Source organism: Eumetopias jubatus, unplaced genomic scaffold, assembly GCF_037043125.1.
Source record: "Eumetopias jubatus isolate StellerSeaLion01/CBP00866 unplaced genomic scaffold, mEumJub1_p1.0 scaffold_47, whole genome shotgun sequence".
In the NCBI taxonomy this organism is placed as follows: Eukaryota; Metazoa; Chordata; class Mammalia; order Carnivora; family Otariidae; genus Eumetopias; species Eumetopias jubatus.
The window spans coordinates 1440473-1460477 of record NW_028274853.1 but is presented as its reverse complement, the minus strand read 5'-3'; the positions used below and the strand labels follow the sequence as shown (position 1 = coordinate 1460477).

Sequence of the window (20005 nt, the reverse complement as noted above, 5' to 3'; positions counted from 1 at the left end):
TTGACCTTGACTTTTCCACGTCCATATATAGTTTATATGCTACAAGATCTTGATATTCTTGAAGACTGGACAACAATTAGGAAGGTATGATTAAAGAGCAATGGAATCTTACTTTGTAAGATTCTGTGGTTTTTCACTAATACATCAAAATACGATTATTGTTAATATGCCTTACTTTACAACATTCTCTCTGTGGCAGTTAATGCTAATACAGATAACTGTGGATTGCAAGAATACTTTAAGAGAGACATGTCAGCAATTTGTATTTTTTCCTGTAATAATGTAATAAATAATTTATGCAAAAGTCCAGAAAAGCATTTATTTAGGGTAATAATAATTATTATTATTATTATACAAAAGTAATAATATATAATCTTTCTGTGCTTAGTCCTTAGCCCAGTCCTGGCTTTCTGAGGGCACTCAATAAATATTTGTTGAATGAATGAAAGTGAATATTTGAACTCGTATTGTATGTCTTGCATTCTCTCATTAAACATTCAAGAATTATAGGATTTTCTGTGCTTGTTTGAAAGTGGAGACTTATTTTTTGTATTAAATTTTTCCGTTTTCAGAAACTTCTTAGTTGCAAGAGATGAATTCAGGTATTGATAACACCTTTAGGCGGAATGGTTATTCTTTATATTCCTTATGGTCTTAGACATTAAAATTTATTAGAGCAGCTGAAGATTGTATTTCACTGTTAGCTACTGAGGTCGTCAGTAGGGTTGTAGACATTAAATAGATCCCACAATGTACTTTCAGTCTATAAACTCAGTGTCTTTCTTCTTTTTTTAATTAAGGCAATGGCTACACTGGGTCCACACAGAGTGAAAACAGAACGTAAGTCATTTAATCTAAGTTCGGGAATCTTCTCTGTGGAGACTGATTGAATCAGGGCTAAGTCATCCACATACCAAACAGCGCCCCTGTCAGTGGTTTCATTCCAACAGTGAGCACTACTCCTGGAATTACAATGTTTTAAAATCCTACTTAAAATTGGCACTAGTAACTGATAATGCACCTTCTTCCCCTTCTGGCACTTGTCTAGTTAACTGATGATTTATTGTACATTGTACAGCTTTATTTTGTCGTTATATTAAAAACTTAATTATATAAGAAATTAAATTCTTTTTTTTTTTAAAGATTTTATTTATTTGTTTGAGAGAGAGTGAGAAAGAGAGAGCATAAGAGCGGGGAGCGTCAGAGAGAGAAGCAGGCTCCCCACTGAGCAAGGAGCCCGATGCGGGGCTCGATCCTGGGACTCTGGGATCATGACCTGAGCTGAAGGCAGTCGCTTAACCGACTGAGCCACCCATGCGCCCCTCTCTTATTTCTATTAGATTTATAGTTGTTATCTAAGAAATATTTTTAGTGTTTTTTCACCTATATGCATGGATTGGTGTTACTGCTTAATGTTCTGCACTTTTGTTTTTCTGACAATGTCTTATTAATATAACAGTTTTTGAACTGATCCCTTTAGCACCTGTGAAACTGGAAAAACATCTGCACAGTGCTAGATCCGAAGAAGGAAGATTATACTATGATGGTGAATGGTATATACGTGGACAAACAATATGTATTGATAAAAAAGATGAATGTCCTACAAGGTAAAAATTATCACTTCAGCATTGTTCAGTATTTACAACATTATTGTCAATAAATATTTGCCCCCTCTGTAGTACATTCATAATGCACCATTAATTGCCTATGGATCCTTCTTTTCTCTTGGCATATGATTTGATTAGCATGTGTGTTCACCAGTGTTAATATTTATAGACCTACATCACATATTAAGTTCTTGAGCACAAGCATTAACACAAGAGGAAATGTTGGAATTATTTAGCCCAGGTAAGTGGTCCTATTTGTTAGTTCTTAAAGTAGATGAATTGTTAGGATTTTAATATTATGATCTTTAAACCATCTGTTATGAGTTTTGGGTAGATATATTAATCGTTAACTTTTTTGGTTGTGTTACAGTATTTTGGATACAAAGAATATGTATCAATTAGAGTAGGAAAAGAATGGAAAATTAAGGAAAGCCTTAAGAGTCACAGTAATTAGAGTGTAACTTGAAAACTGAAAGCTGCCTTTTAAAAGACTCAATCTGTCTAAGCTTAAACGTTTCGATAATTATACAGCCTTCTAAGTTTTTCTGGTTTTTTTTTTTTAAGATTTTATTTTTTTAAGTAATCTCTACACGCAATATGGGGCTCAAAGCCACAGCCCCGAGATCAAGAGTCACATGCTCCACTGACTGAGCCAGCCAGGCACCCTGATAGCCTTCTAAGTTTTATCTGGTTGTAGCTTTTGGAAAATATTAATGCTAATCACTGCTTTTGTTCCTTCAGTAGTTTAGGATTTAATTCTCAGAGTGGTAACATTCTATAGTAAGAAAGTATCTTTTTCTAGGTATGACTGGTAAATGCAGTGTTTGTCTTTAGGGAAGAATACTCATTTTCCAAATATAGTGGTTTTACTTGGACTGTAATTTCATCTGTAAAGTTTTAGGATAGTAGGAGCATTGTGTATAATAACTTTCCTCATAGAAGCGCCCTGAGCTAATTACTAGGTTCTATGTGATACCCCTAGATTCTTTGCTTTATCTTACTACTTTTAAGACATTTTACTGACTACTTAGCATAAATGTGATTTAAAAAGAGATGAAATACTGTAAGAGTATTAAACACAAATCTGTTTTTAAAAATATTTCTACATAAAGATAAGTAGTGTCAAAAAAAGAATCCATACAAGTACCTACAGATGTTTTGACACTGGGAATTAGGGATTGGTATTTTTAAGATTTCCTACGCTCCTGAAACCAGTATTACACTATATGTTAACTAACTAGAATTTAAATAAAAACTTAAAGTAAGTGGATACTCTGAAAAAATAAAGCATTTGAAAAAAATTTAAAACAGTCAAAGATTTCCTACTGCCTGGGCTGATATAAATTGGAGGTGTAATACTATATAATTAGTGTTTTTAGCTCCACTGTGTGTTTTTGGGGGGTGGGTTGGGGTGGGGCTGTAGTGGAACAATGTGCATTTAATAGTTCTTATAGTAAATATGACCAGTTCTATTAAGGAAAGAAAGGAGATTGTCTCTTAAGTGTTGCTGAATGTGATGTTTTTGACAATATGCCCTGCTGATAGTGCAGCATTGTGGTAAATGACAATTATATATCTGAATCTACTCTTGCAGTCCAGCTATTTTGGTTTTATGGCTAGTACTCTAAAATGAGTGGTGGAGGCGTATTGCAATTCATTCATTCATTCCTTTCCCCCCCCCCTTTTTAGTGCTGTAATTACAACAATTAACCATGATGAAGTTTGGTTTAAGAGGCCTGATGGAAGCAAATCTAAGCTTTACATTTCACAGCTACAGAAAGGAAAATATTCAATTAAACATTCATAATCATGATTTAAGTGTTATCTAAAGCTACCTTATTAGTGTTATCAAGTGTGATGTGCCATGGGAGTTAAAAATGTATTCAATAACTTAATATTCTCATCGAATCATGAGACTGTATTTGTAGGTAGTACTCTTAAGTAAACCTCATATTGATATGTCAATGAGATAGTAATAAAAACTTAATCATGATCATTACATTTATTTGCCTTTTAGGTCCAATGACCAATAGGTATATATATATGGTAGGGGTTTCTTACTAAATTTTTTTCTTTGTTTTTTAAAAACATTATGCAAATCTGTTTTATCTTTAGTGAACTATGTTGCTAAATGGCTATATTTGTCTACAATTTCTTTGATTTTTCCATATCTTTGTCACTCATTGTGTTTGTAAATAAGCCTGATAAAATGTTTCCTATAAATGGTTTGTACTAGTACATTGTGTTAAATCAGAATTGAAATTTAAACATATATACGTGAGTGTGTATATATGGCATCATCAGCTTATTTAGAACTGATGACCTTTCTTTACAATCTTGTTTTACCCAAAATGAAGCTATTGGGTTTGAAAGCTAAAGGGAGCACTTTTGTAGACTAGGAGCTTTTCTTCTCCTCTTCCTTGATTGTATGGTGGTGACCTATTTTTACAAATTATACTTAATTAGTAAAATTAGTGTCAAGTAATAACATGCTTCTACCTGTATTTCTTGTGAACCTGTAGAGGTCAGGTATTTATGCCTGGTATTTATGATGCAGTATATAAGTGGTGAATAGTAACTGACAGTATTGTGGTGCTTGCTGTTCATGTCTGACCTTTTGAAACAGATTTTTAGTAAGCATTTTTCAGAGGTAAAACTAGGTTCTTATCTTAATTTTATTCCTAGGGCAAAGTAGACAGGGATAATATTCTTGAGTCTATTCCCAAATTAATATTTTTATCTTTGGTGGTTCTACACTTTAAGGCCACTTGGTGCAATTTAGAAAGTATTGGCCTCTCTTCCCTTAGCCACATGCAAAATTAACTTCTAAAACCTCAGGAACAGTACAAAGAATTGAATACCTTCTTTTGGGCGCCTGGGTGGCTCAGTTGGTTGGGCGACTGCCTTCGGCTCAGACACCCACAAAGAATTGAAACCCTCAATATGGCAGCACAATTGGCTGTAGTATATATTAGGGTACAACCAAGTCAAGTTTTCCTGGTGGTCTTGTGCACTTTAATTTCTGTTATAATGAGACTGAAGAGGATGAGGAAGAGAGCTACTTATTAACAGGGCAGGAATATCTGCATTATTCCGTTTGTTTTCTTACTATTTTACCTCTGCAAACATCTTCCTGTGTAGATCACTACTTCACAGTTGCCAAATGTTAAAATATTTGACTTCTGAAATTCATTATCAGCAAAGTTATATACTTTGTTCTGTTTCTAATTAACCTTAACAAATGTACATAATGTCATAATCCAATAGTATTTGACAGTACTTATGTATACAATGTTTCATAAGCATTTTTAATAAGATTTGTATTTTTAAATTTAGTATATAATAAAAAGATGTGTTGAGTGTCATTTGTAGTGTCTTGAATTACTCGTGGGTAAGTTCTTTATAACCTGTCCACTTCTAAGAATGATTTCAGCCAATTTACATTAATAGGTACAGAGAGTTGGAGTGTTAAACAAATGTTTCTGCTTCCCTACATCACAGTTCAACCTCTGTTGGGGTATATTTAGATATTCAAGATGGGCAAGTTATACTTAATTTTAAAATATACATATATGTTATACTTTAACAAAAATGTACCGCATATGTTCTGAAATTCTAAATATAGAAAATATTTTTAAAAACTACGATTAGTGCATTTACTTTGAAAACATATACAACTATAATCATCTATAGAGTACTATAAAATAAAGTACTATAAAATGCATTTATAAATATTTTTATATTTATATATTGGCAGTTTGCCATTAGACTCTGGTCAAAAGGTTTAGGAGGATTGTTAGAATCTGTGAAGTGTGATATGATCAGTTGCTGCCGCTGCTGTCATGTTTATAATCAGTCTCTGTTTTAGGATCAGTTTATAGGCCTTTCCTCCCACAGCTCCCAGTATTTCATAATCAGCCCATCCCTTCCGGCCATTTTCCATTAAAAAAACACCCCAACCATCACTAATCCAGTGCATTACTAATAATTATTAGCAAATTAAGAGCACACTCCTCATTCTGTCCCTCTCATTGGTAGCCTGAGCACTTTTCATTGCAGCCTTCCTCAGGTTGTTCTCAAATACATATTGTTACTTAGAACTCAAACACTACTCAGAGAACTGTGTACACCTCACTGATAATTATTTGAAAAGAAAAACAGGGACATTGGCTGTTATTTCGAAGATTTTGTTTGTGGACCCAGTAAGTTCAGTACATTAAAACTGAACTAAAATGAATTTATAGGGTAAAAAAGTCGATGCAGGATGAATATACTAGTTAGGATTTATGTAGTCCCATGGAAATTGGAATATAAACTATTTTAATTGCTGAAGATAAGGAAATCTAAAATATTTTTTTTAAAAAACATGGAAGTTTAGAATGGGGTTAGGGAAAAATGCATGTTCCTTATATTGTCTTTATGGATGAACTACAGGAATTGTGGCTGCTGGGTCAGGAGGGATTAACTGAGGCAGTTTCCCCCATTGGACACTGTGGCCCAGCCTTGCCCTTTATTTCACAGGCCCAGAAACTTGAACTTTATCTATATATCCTGTAATGGGCTGAATTGTGCCTTCCACCCCTTTCACCAAATTCATCTGGTGACGCCATTACCCCCAGCACCTCAGAATGTGACTGTATTTGGAGATAGGGTCTTTAGAGAGGTGATGAGTTAAAATGAGATCATTTTAGGGTGGACCCTAATCCAATCTGACTGACAAAAGAAGAGGAAATTTGGACATCCGACAGGTGCCCACCCAGGAGGCTGTGTGAGGACAGGGCAAGGTCACTACCCGCCAGCCAAGAAGAGAGACCTAAGAAGAAACCAAACTTGCCAACACCTTGATCCTGGACTTCTAATACCCAGCACTGTGAGAAAATGAGTTTCTGTCGTTTAAGCCTCCCAGTCGGTGGCATTTTGTTAGAGCAGCCCTAGCAAACTGGTAACACGCCTCAAGGTGACAGCTCTGGGGAAGTTAGGCTGACCAACTCATAGGGGATTGAAGGGGCAGCCAAGTGTCAGTTTAATAATTTAAATTGGGAAGTATAGTTGAGAAGGAGACCTGACTCCTCAAGTCAGTTCTCTCCTTCTAGGAAAATCTGTGTGAAAACAACCTTGTGATCAGATTTGTTTTGGTGAGAGTCATCAGTTCTCTGGTGAGGGCATCCCCTTTCTGGTATTGTGCTGGACACACTGCTATCATCTTACTTTTGACTTTCTTTTTTTTTCTGGTGCCCTGCTGACCAAGATCTCTCCCCTGTTACTGGGCTGCGCAGGCCTTTCCCACTTCCCCCTCTAAGTTCTTTCTATGCCATAGGCTTTCCCACTCTGGCCAGCTTATTGGACCAGAATGGACCCTGACTTCACGGGCAGCCTGTACCTGTAATTTTTAATGCTTGCCATGTACCAGGAATTGTATTTGACGTATAAACAGAAAGTTGTTATTTAATATTTTTCATGTTTAAAACAAAATGAACATGATGTAAGAATTCTAATATGTTTACTCTTTATATATATTGGGAATTTCTGGTCATGAGGTTTTTCACAAGGTACCAGAGGCAAAATACTGTGACAGAACTTATATTTGGGTTGTTTTTTTTTTAAGATTTTATTTATTTATTCATGAGAGACAGAGGCAGAGGGAGAAGCAGGTGCCCCAAAGAGCAGGGAGCCTGATGCGGGCCTCAATCCCACGGCCCCAGGATCATGACCTGAGCCGAAGGCAGATGGTTAACCAACTGAGCCACCCAGGTGCCCATATTTAGAGTGTTCTAAAACTGAGTTGATTTTATCTCAAGTTGCTAATCTTTCTGAAAAATGTGTTTATCTCTCTCTCCCTTCTTCCCCACCCACCCACCTATTCATCCATCCATCCATCTTTCTATTACTAGAAAGTAACTGTAAGTCTAAAATTTCTTTGCTCTTAAACTTGAAGCTAATGCATTCTCTTTCAAAGACACATTTTATTATTAAAGGTCAAGGGAAAACGTTATGTAGTAACAGTCTTTAAAGTTTACTTTTCCTTTCCTTATCTGTTTTCCTGTGTCTAATACAGTTTTGAGGTGGGTGACCTTGCCAGCACACTGCTGCATTCTCTTGAGGAGAGAAGTGTCATAATTCTAGTCCAGAAGCAGCCACATGGTAGCTTTTCATCTCTACCAGAAAGATTACAGTTTATGTTAAACTGCTTAAGAAACCAGATCCTTGAGCAGAGGCTAAACGACATCTGCTATTAGAGGGATGGGAAAAGAAATACTATATTTCACTTATTGAAAGAATTAAAAAATGGCATTGTTAATGGAAAAAACAGGTGCTTTCACTTGTTTGAGGATAAATTTATGATTTCAGGATGTTTAAGTACATCTACTTAATGACTACTACAATGACTACATTGACTTCAGCTATGCATGTTCTGACAATCCCAAATCTAAATCTCTGCCCTAACCCAAGTTATATATTACAAGTTACCTGCGGGGCATTTCCATCTGGTGGTCACGCTTTTTGAACTTCACACGTACAAAACCAAATCATTATCTCTTCTTCACATCCCTGCCCCAACCCCAGTTGTCTTCCTCCTCTGTTCCCACCCTTGATTCATGAAGCCATCCACCCAAATTCAGGCCCTGGGCAGGCTGTGGCAGCTGACTAAACTCAATGGGCTTCGGAGCAAGACTAAGTGTGTGTGAACTCTGTCACTTACCAGCTGTATGACTGTGGATAATTTCTTAACCTTCCTGTGCCTCCAAACGTCCTCATCTGAAAATGAAAATAGTAATTCTAAATGTTTCATAGTGTTGTGAGGAGGTTTCAATGAATTAATATATACTATGTGCTTAGAACAGTGGCTATTACATGATAAATCCTATATAAGGGCTATTTACATATTTTGACTCCCCATTTCTAATTGTCAAGTCCTACAGATTTTAACTCTGAAACATTTTCTGAAATCACCCTCTTTTGTCCTGTGCCCCAGATGCTGCCCTAATTCAAGCCTTTACTGTATTTTATTGGGATGATTGTGATGGTCTAACTGGTCTTCTTGCTTCTTGCCCTTTTTCTTTATAGCAAATATTATATTTCTAACCCAGAACTGATTATTATTATCATATTTTTGCTCCCTGCTGGGCCTCAATTCTTTTGTCTGCAGGGCACTGCAGTTCCACTGTTTCCAAGAAAGGCTTTTCCCCCAATCATGTGGCTTCAGCGGGAGCACCCATTTCTCTCATGGTCTGCCAGTCTCGGTCACAGTTTAGACGAGGTGGGCATGTAACCCAGGCTGTCCTGATTAGTACCCTTTGCTGAGATCTTTCAAGCTGTGACTGTGGAAACAGAATCCGTCTCCATCTCATATTGAAACCAGGAAGACAATAAAGTTTAAGAACTACAGGCAATTAAGTTTCCTGCCCTGTGTAGAAAGATGACACAGGGAGCTGAAGAGACAGGGGACCGACAGGTAGTTGGCATTTAACTTCCTGCTTTCAGCGGACCCACACTCCCTCTGTACTACAATCCTTCTCATGTCACATGAGTCTTCTAATAAATTCCCCTTTTGCTTTTTTTTTTTTTTTTTGAGCTGGGTTTCTGACCCTTGCAAAATTTATCACAAACACCAGGGCTTCATACTCTGTTGATTTTCATCTTAAAAATTATAATAAACTTTGGTAATTTCACCACAAATTCAAGGAATAAAAAATAAGGATATTGGTAGAGCTGCAAATGTATATGTGAGAAAGAAAACTAGGAACTGCCTGGCACTCATTGCTAGACCTTGGGGTTCTCCCGTTAAGCATAAACAGCCTCTTAAAACAAGGCCACTCTGACTGTGATGAAGCGAGACAAAAAAAAACCCAAGACCTTCTCCCCCTCCCAAGCTTGTCTAAGTCTAGATAGAAACAAGGTCAGTCGGCAGACAAGGAAAACATGCAACCGCCCCCTATTGCTAATATGACTGACTGCTACTTCTTTATCTATTACATCTTTGGCCTCACTTCATTCCTCCTGTCTTATAAATAAGATTAATCAAGATGCCAAATCATAGAATTGCCCCCACTTTCTGACACTTCTTTGAGCCCTACCAAAAATCCCCTGATACAGTACAATCCTGTAAGTCCTTTTTAAAATACCTTCTTTTGGGCGCCTGGGTGGCTCAGTTGGTTGGGCGACTGCCTTCGGCTCAGGTCATGATCCTGGAGTCCTGGGATCGAGTCCCGCATCAGGCTCCCTGCTCAGTGGTGAGTCTGCTTCTCCCTCAGACCCTCCCCCGTCTCATGCTCTCTCTCTCTCTCTCTCTCCCTCTCTCATTCTCTCAAATAAATAAAATCTTTAAAAAAAATAAAAATAAAATAAAATACCTTCTTTATCAGACACCCACAATCCCCTATGGCATATGCTTCCTCACTGCAATGAGCAAGAGACCCAGTTTGTTAAATTCCAGGTAAGTTCAGGGTGGTCTTTGGCTGGACGGCATCAATACATGGAACACTGAAAACAGTTTTGTTGTTGAAGGGTTTTTCATTAGATTTAACCTAAAGATCCTTAAGTATATTTTGGACAGTCTTCTAGGAGCTCCCAGTGTATAATTATAGTTATAATGACTGATAAAACAAACTGTAGGTTTTGATTTTCAATTACATGTTATAGAAGATTCATAAAAGACAAGACAAAATGAAAGCACATTTCATGAAAGACATTTGTACTTCAATCTAAGTTAGAAAGCACTTTGCCTTCAAAACCAGAAAATAATGTTAATATTTCTACTGCATTAACCAGGGACTCTCTCCTAGAAATGTAAAAGCTATAGTACTAAAGCATTTTGATTAAAACCTGAAGGTGGCAGTAAATTCCTAGAAAACTAAGGTACTTAGTTTAGGATTTGTATTTTTTCTTCTAATTATTCAAATTTGTATAGTGAGACTGCAGTTGCATTTAATTCTATTGCGTACTAATTAAGGGAGCTTCAGGAAGAAGATGAAGTTCTAAACAAGGATTATATTGTTATTACTGTTTACCGACTGAAAAGAAGTCACCATGTAAAAGGCTTAGGAACATTCAACGGATTCAGTGCTTTAGAGTTACTATAGAAACAAAGTATGTAATTAAACAAAAGGAAACAGAACTTTTAATACAGATCAAAGTGCTCTGAATGGCATCAAATAGATAGTTTCTATTTGTCTATTAAATTTATGACCCTGTTGGTAAGCTTTTTGCCCCACACTTTCCCAATTTTATTCTCAATATTCTTAAAATAGAATTTTTTATGGTTGTGTGTGCCTGGGTAGCTCAGATGTTAAGCGTCTGCCTTTGGCTCAGGTCATGATCCCAGGGTCCTGGGATCGAGTTCCACGTCAGGCTCCCTGCTCCTTGGGGGCCTGCTTCTCTCTCTCTCTGTCTCTGTCTCTCATGAATAAATAAATAAAATCTTTAAAAAAAAAAAGAATTTTTTATGGTTGTGTTTTTCCCCAAGGATCTATTTATAATCAGTAGACTCCATAGACTTATTAATCAGGAAGGGCCTAACTGGTAATTTAATACAGAAGCTTTACAAATAGCAAATTAATAAATATTAATTCATACTGGAAAATGAATTAATTTATTGATCTTTTATATAAAGATCTAAAACTAGATTGTTTCAGAGTTTCTTCTCTTGAGGGTAAACACTATCACTGGTACATTGAGTTATACCAAAAGTTATTGTGAGGTTTTAGTGCCCTCAGTACATAGGCACAAGATTATTAGAGCTTTGAAAATTAGGAACCATAAAATTTCTCTAATCCTTTTAGAAAAAAGTTAAGCAAGTCCTGTATATATTAGTGTATAAATACACAAAATAGTTAATTCTGTTGAACAAGATAAGTGATGTTGATATTTTGAATATCTTCCTATAACTATGCTAATACACGAGTAACTATCAATTTAGAAATTAGTGGATGATTTGAATTTTCAAGATGTTATTTCATTCCTCCATTTAATTTTATTTAACTTTATTTTTAAGGCTGTACTGTAGTAAACTATTAACCATGGTAAATGTAAGTTTAATTTTATAAATCCAAGAATTTAGCTTTATTCTCCTTTATGATAATCTCTTTTAGGCAGTTAGAAATTTCACAGAAAGACTGAAAGAGGATTAGTTATGAGTTTGTTTTGACCAGGGAAAAATGTAAAGTTAGAAGCACAGACACACAGCATTTATTTATTCCAGAAATACTGACACCTGCTCATAATAAAAATGTCCAAAACAATTATTTTTAACATAACAATTATTCTCAACAATTATAAATGACTAGTCCATTTCATCTTCAAATAGTGTTTAGATTTGTTTGTAATACTTAAAAGCGTAGTAAAAACAAAACAGAACAAAACTGTAGATTCTGCATAATTTAGAGCTATTTTAACTTATGGTGCTTGAGTTCCATTTGGTTAGTTGGAGGACATAATAGTGAATATAAATATAACTCCCTATGTGTGATTACCGTCTTAAAAATATGTACCAATGAAATCTGCATTATTTCGTTGTTGACTAGTGGGGGTTAATACTGGCTGCCAGCAGAGGGCGCTTTGAGGTTTATCTGTTAGAATTCCAACACCTTGGTGGCTGAGGAATATAGACTATTTGTCTTCAAACTGATCTAAGAGTGAAGACATTTCTAATATTTCTTTATTCCCTCTGATTTCTTGTCTACTTTTACAAACCCCTAGACCATCTGGCAAGGGATGAGAAGGCTATCTAAAAACCCCAGCAGCAGTTCCCAACTGACTGCATGAGCAGATGTGTAAGAAAGGGTCCCGAGGGGTGAGGTTTAAGGGAGGCAGGAAACTCCCTGCATTTTTTCCCTCAGCCCCTTTCAAACTCCATCACCACTACCAGCAGTTCTCCCCTAGAGATCTGTATGGAACCGAGTAATAAAAACATGTGGCTTTAAAACAGTCTAGTTTAGTCAATAAGAAAATGAATACCAAATGGAAAAGAGGAAGCCCAAGGGGGAATCAGTGCTGAAGTAGCCTTCTGGGCAGTGGTTGTCATGCTTTTTGACAGAGACACATATCCTAATACACTCATGTGTATGTATACATACACAAACAACACATGCATCTAAAACAAAAGTACCTTGAAGCAGTATTTACCCTTAACAATGTATGAAAGAGATATATATATAATTTTTGTTGCCTTTTTTTTTCAAGTAGGTCCCATGCCCAATGTGGGGCTTGAACTCAGGACCCTATGATCAAGAGTTGCACGCTCCACCAACTGAGCCAGCCAAGTGCCCTGAGATATATATGATTTTTAAATACTTAAATGAAATACAGAAAATAAATTCTAACAGGGTTTTTCAAGGAAACTGACAAACTTGTTTTGGTAATGTCTGTGGAAGAACAAAAGGCCAAGAATAGTCACAATGCTTCCAAAGAGGAAATGGAATTAAAATTCAGCAGGATAGACAGCAGAGATGAAGAAAAGGGAAGGTTCAAATTGAAGTGGGGTTTGGCAATAGAACCAAGAAAAGCTCAGAAAACAAGGCACCCTATTACTGAGCCCCATACAAAAAGAACTAAAGAGGGAACTCTGTGATGTTAGAGAAGGTTTCGTACCTTGCTTAGTGTAGATGTCCAGGAAAACCCTTTTTATATAAAAATAACTAAAAAGTATGAAGGTCAAATCCCATGCAAAATTATTATAATAAAAAGAGAAAAAGAAGTAGAATTACTTGTTCCTATGCCAGAAAGATACGCCCACGATACAGGTGAAAACTGTGATCTACTGTGATCATCTAAGCGAGCCTAAGCATCACATATACTACAACTGGAACAATATACAGAGAAAATTAGCCTGGCTCCCACACGAGGCTGACACGCACATTCACAAAGTATTCCATATTTAAAAACAAAAAACAAAAAACAAAAAAACGGTGATCTCCTGTTTCAAAATAACTAAAAGATATTAAGAAAATGTTACAGGACGTGAAAAAACAAAATACATCAGTCTTCCCTTATTCACGGTTTCGCTGTCTGTGGTTTCAGTTGCCTGCAGTCACCTGTGGTTGGGGAGCAGATGATCCTCCTCCTGGCAGATCATCAGAAGGTCAGTAGTCTCCTAACAATGCGTCAAAACGCCTACACCGTTCACCTCACTCCATCGCATCATGTAGGCATGTCACATCATCGTCATAAGAAGGGGGGAGTACAATCCAATATTTTGAAAGACAGAGAAACCACATTCACACAACTTTCATTACAGTATATTGTTATAACGGTTTTATTTCATTATTAGTTATTGCTGCTAATCTCTTATTATGCCTAATTTATAAATTAAACTTTATCATAGGTATGTTTGTATAGGAAACTGTATAGTATATGTAGGGTTTGGTACTATCTGTGATTTCAGATATCCACTGGGGATCTTGGAACAGATTCTGCACAGATAAGCAGAATTAGTAATTAGAAAAACTCAGAAATGAGGTGACAGAACTCAGCAAAGAATAAAAAGTAAAAGAAAAAAAGTTATTTCAAAAGTGAGGACTAAACTAGAAGGAACACGAGTGAACAAATCCATTACATATTGCCTTAAAAGAAACAGAAGGTGAAAAGAGGAAAATTAAAAAACAAAAAATCAATGAAGTATGAGATTAAAGGGATTCAAGAGGAAGAGGAGGTAACAAATACTGAGGATGGAAAAAGAAGACTGCTTATTAAATGGATTATGGCATCCTTGAAAAAGAACGTCAAAGTAAAAGAATGGAACAATTACTAAATACTCTAATTAAGAAAACTTTCCTGAAATAAAAAAGATTTGAATTTCACACTGAAAGCATAACTGAGAATACTGAATTAGAAGGACCAGTGACAACACATATTCTAGTAAAATTACTGAACGAAAAGGAAAAGGAACAAATTGGGGGAGTATCAAGCTTAAAAGAGCATATGACTTATAAGGAAAAGAAAATTATCACTGGATTTTCAACAGAGTGCTTTATCCCAGAAGAAAATGGATAAGCACACTGAATATATTTAAGGAAATAAAGTGTGAGCCAAGCATTTTATATTCAGTAAGAATGACTTCAGAGATAAAGGGCACAAACTGTTGTCAAAAAACAACTCAGGGAACATTATTCCAGTGAACCCAACCTAAGGAATCTACAAGAGCATGAGCATCACACAATCAAAATGACCAGAGACATCAAAATAAGGACTGACAAGGATTAAATATATGGCTAACATAAATTTCAAAATAAAACACCTCGTTTTTCAGCCTATATAACTTCACTGTGAGATGCTACCTCTTACAAAGTCTACTACCAGTTTTTTAAAATTATCTCACCAGCAATTGTGTCACAAAAATCTTGACTTGAATAAATGCATGATTCCTATCTGATTCAGCGACGAAGTCACTCATGTCATTGATGAATTAGATTTTTTTTTGAAGATTTTATTTATTTATTTGAGAGAGAGAGCTCAAGCACAAGCAGGGGTAGCAACAGAGGGAGAGGGAGAAGCAGCCTCCCCGCTGAGCAGGGAGCCCGATGCAGGGCTTGATCCCAGGACTCTGGGATCCTGACCTGAGCCGAAGGCAGACACTTAATGGAATGAGTCACCCGGGCACCCCTAGATTCTTTTTTTTTTAATTTTTATTTATTTAGAGAGTGCGCATGCGTTGGGGGAGGGGTAGAGGGACAGAGAGAATCTCAAGCAGACTCCCCACAGAGTGGGGAGCCCAATGCAGGCCAATCCTACAACCCTGAGATCATGACCTGAAATCATGAAATCAAGTCTTGATCATGAAATCAAGAGCTGAACATTCCACACACTGAGCCACCCAGGTGCCCTGAATGAGATTCCTTTTAACATGAATGTTGGTTGCTATTTTTGTTTCTGTTAATGAGTAAGACAAATGTGAAATAATGAAGACATGTAAGAGAAGGTCACTCATTTGTCAATGATGCAAGTGACCTCTTTGATGAACTAGGTAATAGTTTTCAAATATTTCCTCATTTTTGGGGTCCTATTCAAAATGGCTACAGGCACAATACCCTTCTAAGTTTAATTTGCATTATTAACATTTTCTGCATCACTTTTTAAAGTCTAGACAATCATAAAAAACAACAAATCAAGTCCTAATTTGTATCATTTACCCATTTCTGTGGTGTGAATATTCCTACTATGGTTGATTTCATGCTACCAATGTGATGTCACTGAATGCAGAGTTGAGAAACCTTGTGCAGTGCTCACCATTACATAGTAATATAGTGTTTCCACCATGCAGATGTAACAGATGTAAATAACATGAAAAGCATAGCTAGTTATAACATGTAGCAAAATAATTAGGAACTGATGAGTTTTGAGTATTTTCTACCTTTACTTTTAATATATGCAGTGGTTAAGTTTATATAATTTAACTTTGATAATGTAGGTGTCTAAAAACCCGCTTGCAAAGTTCCTGAATATTTAACAATTGGCTGTCCTGAGCTGGTATGAGCTGGCCCAGCATACCACTGGATAAGAGGGAGAAAGTGTAGTATGTAATGGTCTGACAAAGTAAATGGAGTATAACTACCTTAAGAATAGAAGATTGTGTGAATTCTTTTTTTTAAAATATTTTATTTATTCATTCATTTGAGAGAGAGAATGAGATAGAGCATGAGAAGGGGGAGGGTCAGAGGGAGAAGCAGACTCCCTGCTGAGCAGGGAGCCCGATGCGGGACTTGATCCCGGAACTCCAAGATCATGACCTGAGCCGAAGGCAGTTGCTTAACCAACTGAGCCACCCAGGCACCCGAAGAGTGTGTGAATTCTTAAAATGTTTTCAGGAACCATATTGGTGGTAATATTAGTATTATTATTCTGAGACTGCTGTGTGTGTAGTATGAGATAAATGAGTAATTATGGGATATATTAATGTTATCATCCTCTACATTCTTGAGAATCAGATTTCTAATATGGAAAAAAGGAGATACAATGATAATAGAAAAGAGGTTACATAAAAGATTGAGTTGGAACTGGAGCTCTCAATCTGGATGCAACAGATATTTTACATAGATTTCTTAGTTCTGTCTGCCGAATAGGCCTAAAAATAGTGCTCAGCCTAGTAACAATAAGCATCCTTTGTGCCCAGATTGTGGTACAATATACAATTCTTACTACTATTTTCATTAAAAGAAACCAGAGCTTCTTAGAGAAATGGTCAAATCTAGGAGTTGGGCAAGAAATGAACAAAACAAGCCTAGAATATCGTATATTACCAGATAGAAAGAAAACTATTAAATCCTACTAGAGTCATGTCCATGATTCAGGGAACAGCTTTAAAGGGCTCCTAGTAGTCAAACATGGGACAACTGGAGCTCAATGATAACAATTACAACAGACTGAAGCCCATCAAAATATTTAAATTGCAAAGTTCATAATGATTGTGTGTGTGTGTAACTTTTGGAAATGATAAAGAAACCATTTGTTATCTTGAAAACTGATGGATAAAGGAAAGGAATCCCAACATCTTTCCTATATGAATTGCATATAGGATTGGTGATAAAAGAGTAGATGAGGGTATGTGTATTACTATAAAGGTAATCCAACAAATAAAATGACAGAATTTGCATATCACCATTTGGCAATTTCTAATGAATGGCTAGAAGCACAAAACATCAATGGCTGCTAAATTCACAGAATAAAGAGATAATCAGAATTACATGCCTCTTATAAGTTCTGAACTTGAGTCTGATCCAGTCTCTGGATCCAGCTCACAATTTGCAGAAAATTCAAGAGGACGAAAGAAAATCTTGGGTTGTATTAAGAATATGCAATCAGGAAAATCCAGTCTGTGGGAAACTCTACAGGGCAAATGGCCCAGGTTCCTCGACTGAAAAACTGAAAGGAAATGAGGGGATAGAAGAACTTATAGAGGAGGAGATACTTAAGAAGATGTATAAATTTTTTAAACCAAGACTAACTGATAGTGTGATGGGATCCATGTTTGGGTGACAAAACCATTTTTACAAAGCAAGGAAGCGATTGTCATAAAAGCCAGATGGTGGTTATTCATGTGAGCAGAAGGGTTGTGACTAGGCTGGAACACCTGGAAGCAGCTTCTGGAGCTGTTAGCAACAATCTACTTCTTGACTAGGGTGATGTTTGCCTTCTGATAATTTCTGGGGTTATACATTTGTTTTATGTGATTTTTATGTCTTCACTTTTATGATAAAATGATTCTAAAAAATTATTTCCAGGTGGAATTTTAGCTTGCACCGACATACTCGACCATCTTACCTATGAACCAGGCCTCAGTTTTTTCTTCCTGTCAGTAGCTGTAGGGAACACTTACTAGGCCACAGCCGTGAGCTGAGGGAGAGGTGTTGGTGCAACAAAGGCAGGCAAATGGGCAACATGTTTGTGTTCTTTCTCTCTGACCTCTGGATCTGTGCAGTCCTTTCTGTCTCCCTTGCCCCAACTTACTTATTACTGTATGCAACTCTCACTGACTAGCTCTGGCCACATAGTCACTTCCTGTCCCCTGGTCAGGGGCTCAGTCTCTACAAAGGCCCAACAGCAAGTCAGAAGCTACTTTTCAAATGATGTTGGAATTTTCTGCTGTTGTTCCAGAACACTGGAGGTCTGCAGTCCAACTCTCCTATTTGAGACTTGGGAGAGACAGCAAAGCATCCTCGTCTACCACACACACATCTAGTGCACAGTATTTGCTGGATTGTAACCTATACACCAGGGTTGCTTGTAGCACAGACTCAGTCTGCGGCAGACCCCTCTCTTACCCTTAACTCGCCGCATTTGGAGTCATCTGAACAATGGGCTGGTTTCCCAAATGTGTACACAGTCTCCAAAATCTGAAGATGGCTACCACAAATTGCGCCTTTCTTAGTAGAAGATGCAAGGTTCAGTGAGGTGTTCTTTACCTTAGCTAGTACACCTCAGCATGACCCCCAACCAGTCTCAGTACGGTAACTTCATTAACGGGGCAGGTCCTCCAATCACTGCAGGGTCTTCTTCCACTTTCTAATGCCCATGTTTCTTACCAGAGCATTTAGAGTCCTTGCCCCTTCCCCCCACCCCACCCCCAACCCCCTGGGTTGATTAATAAGATGCCTCAATACAACTGACCGGCACAGTATTTTGTGAAATGTCCAGGCAATCAAAATTCCTTTGGCCTATATTGTAACAGAGCAGGAGAATTAATTTAACCAGTATAACCCTGGGACAAGACCATGAATGCGATTTGATGTCTGGGGCAAGCGACTGTAAATTGCTTCCGATCTTTTTTCCTGGTAAGGGTTTAAAAGACTACATTCGCGAGATTAATGGCTGCATACTACATGCCGGAGCTTGGTCAGTCTGTTCCGTTAAACATAACACACATCTCAAAATCACAACACAGCAGCGGCGGCTGGGGGCTATCACTTGGTTCGGTTTTAGAACAGCCGACTGTTCCGCCACGATCAGTATGAGTTCTGCTGATACTGGCCCTGGACGTTAAAGAGATAAGATGAGGACCCCCGCCCTACCTCCTTTACTTTTGTTTTTTAGAGATCGCGAGCGGGCGTGAGGGGGCCTGTGTGGGGGAAGGGGGAGGAGAGGGAATCTTTTTTTTCGAAGATTTTATTTGTCTGAAAGAAAGAGAGAGCGCACACAGGCAGGGAGAGCCGCAGGCAGAGAGGGAGAAGCAGGCTCACCGAGCAGGGAGCCTAATTCGGGGCTCAGATCCCAGGACCCTGGGATCAGGACCTGAGCCGAAGACAGACGCGTAAGGACTGAGCCACCCAGGCGCCCCTCCCTTACGTTTTTAAGGATGTCATTACTCTGGCATTTCACCCAGGCTACAGTATTACCTTTAGTTTACTTATAATTTACCGATAAATTCTTCTGAATCTTAATTTTCAAGTCATGTATCTGCTCTATTTGTTACTATGAACAAAATCTATAGCAGACATCTTAAAGACTAAAGTTTCTAAATTTTCTGCACTCCTGTAAGATTTTATAAAAGTAAAGGTATAGTTTAAATCTATTGGTTGATTTATATAAATAATTGAACACACAATATTCCACATTTCTAGATTTTTTTTTACACTATGATTTTTCTCTTTTGAACATGTTTTGATGTGACTGTCAAAGTTCTCCAGAGAAAGAAAACCAACAGGATTTATATATGGAATTGGCTCACTTGATTATGGAAGCTGAGAAGTCCAACCATCTGCAAACTGGAAATCCAGGAAAACTGATGGTGGAATCCTGTCACCGGAGACGGGTTCTTGGACCCCACAACAATAGAAACTACCAGGCTGGACCCAAAAGTCAAAGGGACATGCAAGACTTTACTGGGGCTCCAGCATGACCTAAACGGAGACAGAAAATCAACACGAAGCAATTTAGGTACCTTCCTGCAACAACGCCAAGACCCTGCCTAT

The 20005-nt window shown here is 37.3% G+C and overlaps 1 protein-coding gene, 1 long non-coding RNA gene and 1 other non-coding gene across 4 annotated transcripts in view; 2 read left to right on the top strand and 1 right to left on the bottom strand.

Annotated features, from left to right (window-relative positions):
• The window catches only part of LOC148161875 (uncharacterized), a 146159-nt gene that overhangs the window by 3643 nt on the left and 122511 nt on the right, over positions 1-20005 (bottom strand). For both annotated transcript variants that reach the window (XR_015767319.1, XR_015767320.1), the window contains exon 6: positions 8308-8363. This is a non-coding gene — a long non-coding RNA (uncharacterized LOC148161875). The remainder of the gene's footprint in view (positions 1-8307; positions 8364-20005) is intronic.
• Positions 20-3484, top strand: LOC148161878 (breast cancer metastasis-suppressor 1-like protein). Its single transcript, XM_088020523.1, has 4 exons — positions 20-84; positions 801-840; positions 1481-1607; positions 3297-3484. The coding sequence occupies exons 1-4, from the start codon at positions 37-39 to the stop codon at positions 3412-3414; spliced, it is 333 nt and encodes a 110-aa protein (XP_087876649.1). The 5' UTR covers positions 20-36; the 3' UTR covers positions 3415-3484.
• On the top strand, positions 13377-13483 carry LOC148161877 (U6 spliceosomal RNA). Its single transcript, XR_015767325.1, has one exon. It is a non-coding gene; the product is annotated as a U6 spliceosomal RNA (small nuclear RNA).

Bases quoted from the DNA above. Each gene is read 5' to 3' on its own strand.
- LOC148161878 (XM_088020523.1), top strand. From the start codon at position 37: ATGCTACAAGATCTTGATATTCTTGAAGACTGGACAACAATTAGGAAG. The intron at 841-1,480 runs GTAAGTCATTTA...TGATCCCTTTAG, and splicing joins ACACAGAGTGAAAACAGAAC to CACCTGTGAAACTGGAAAAA. The intron at 1,608-3,296 runs GTAAAAATTATC...CCCCCTTTTTAG, and splicing joins AAAGATGAATGTCCTACAAG to TGCTGTAATTACAACAATTA.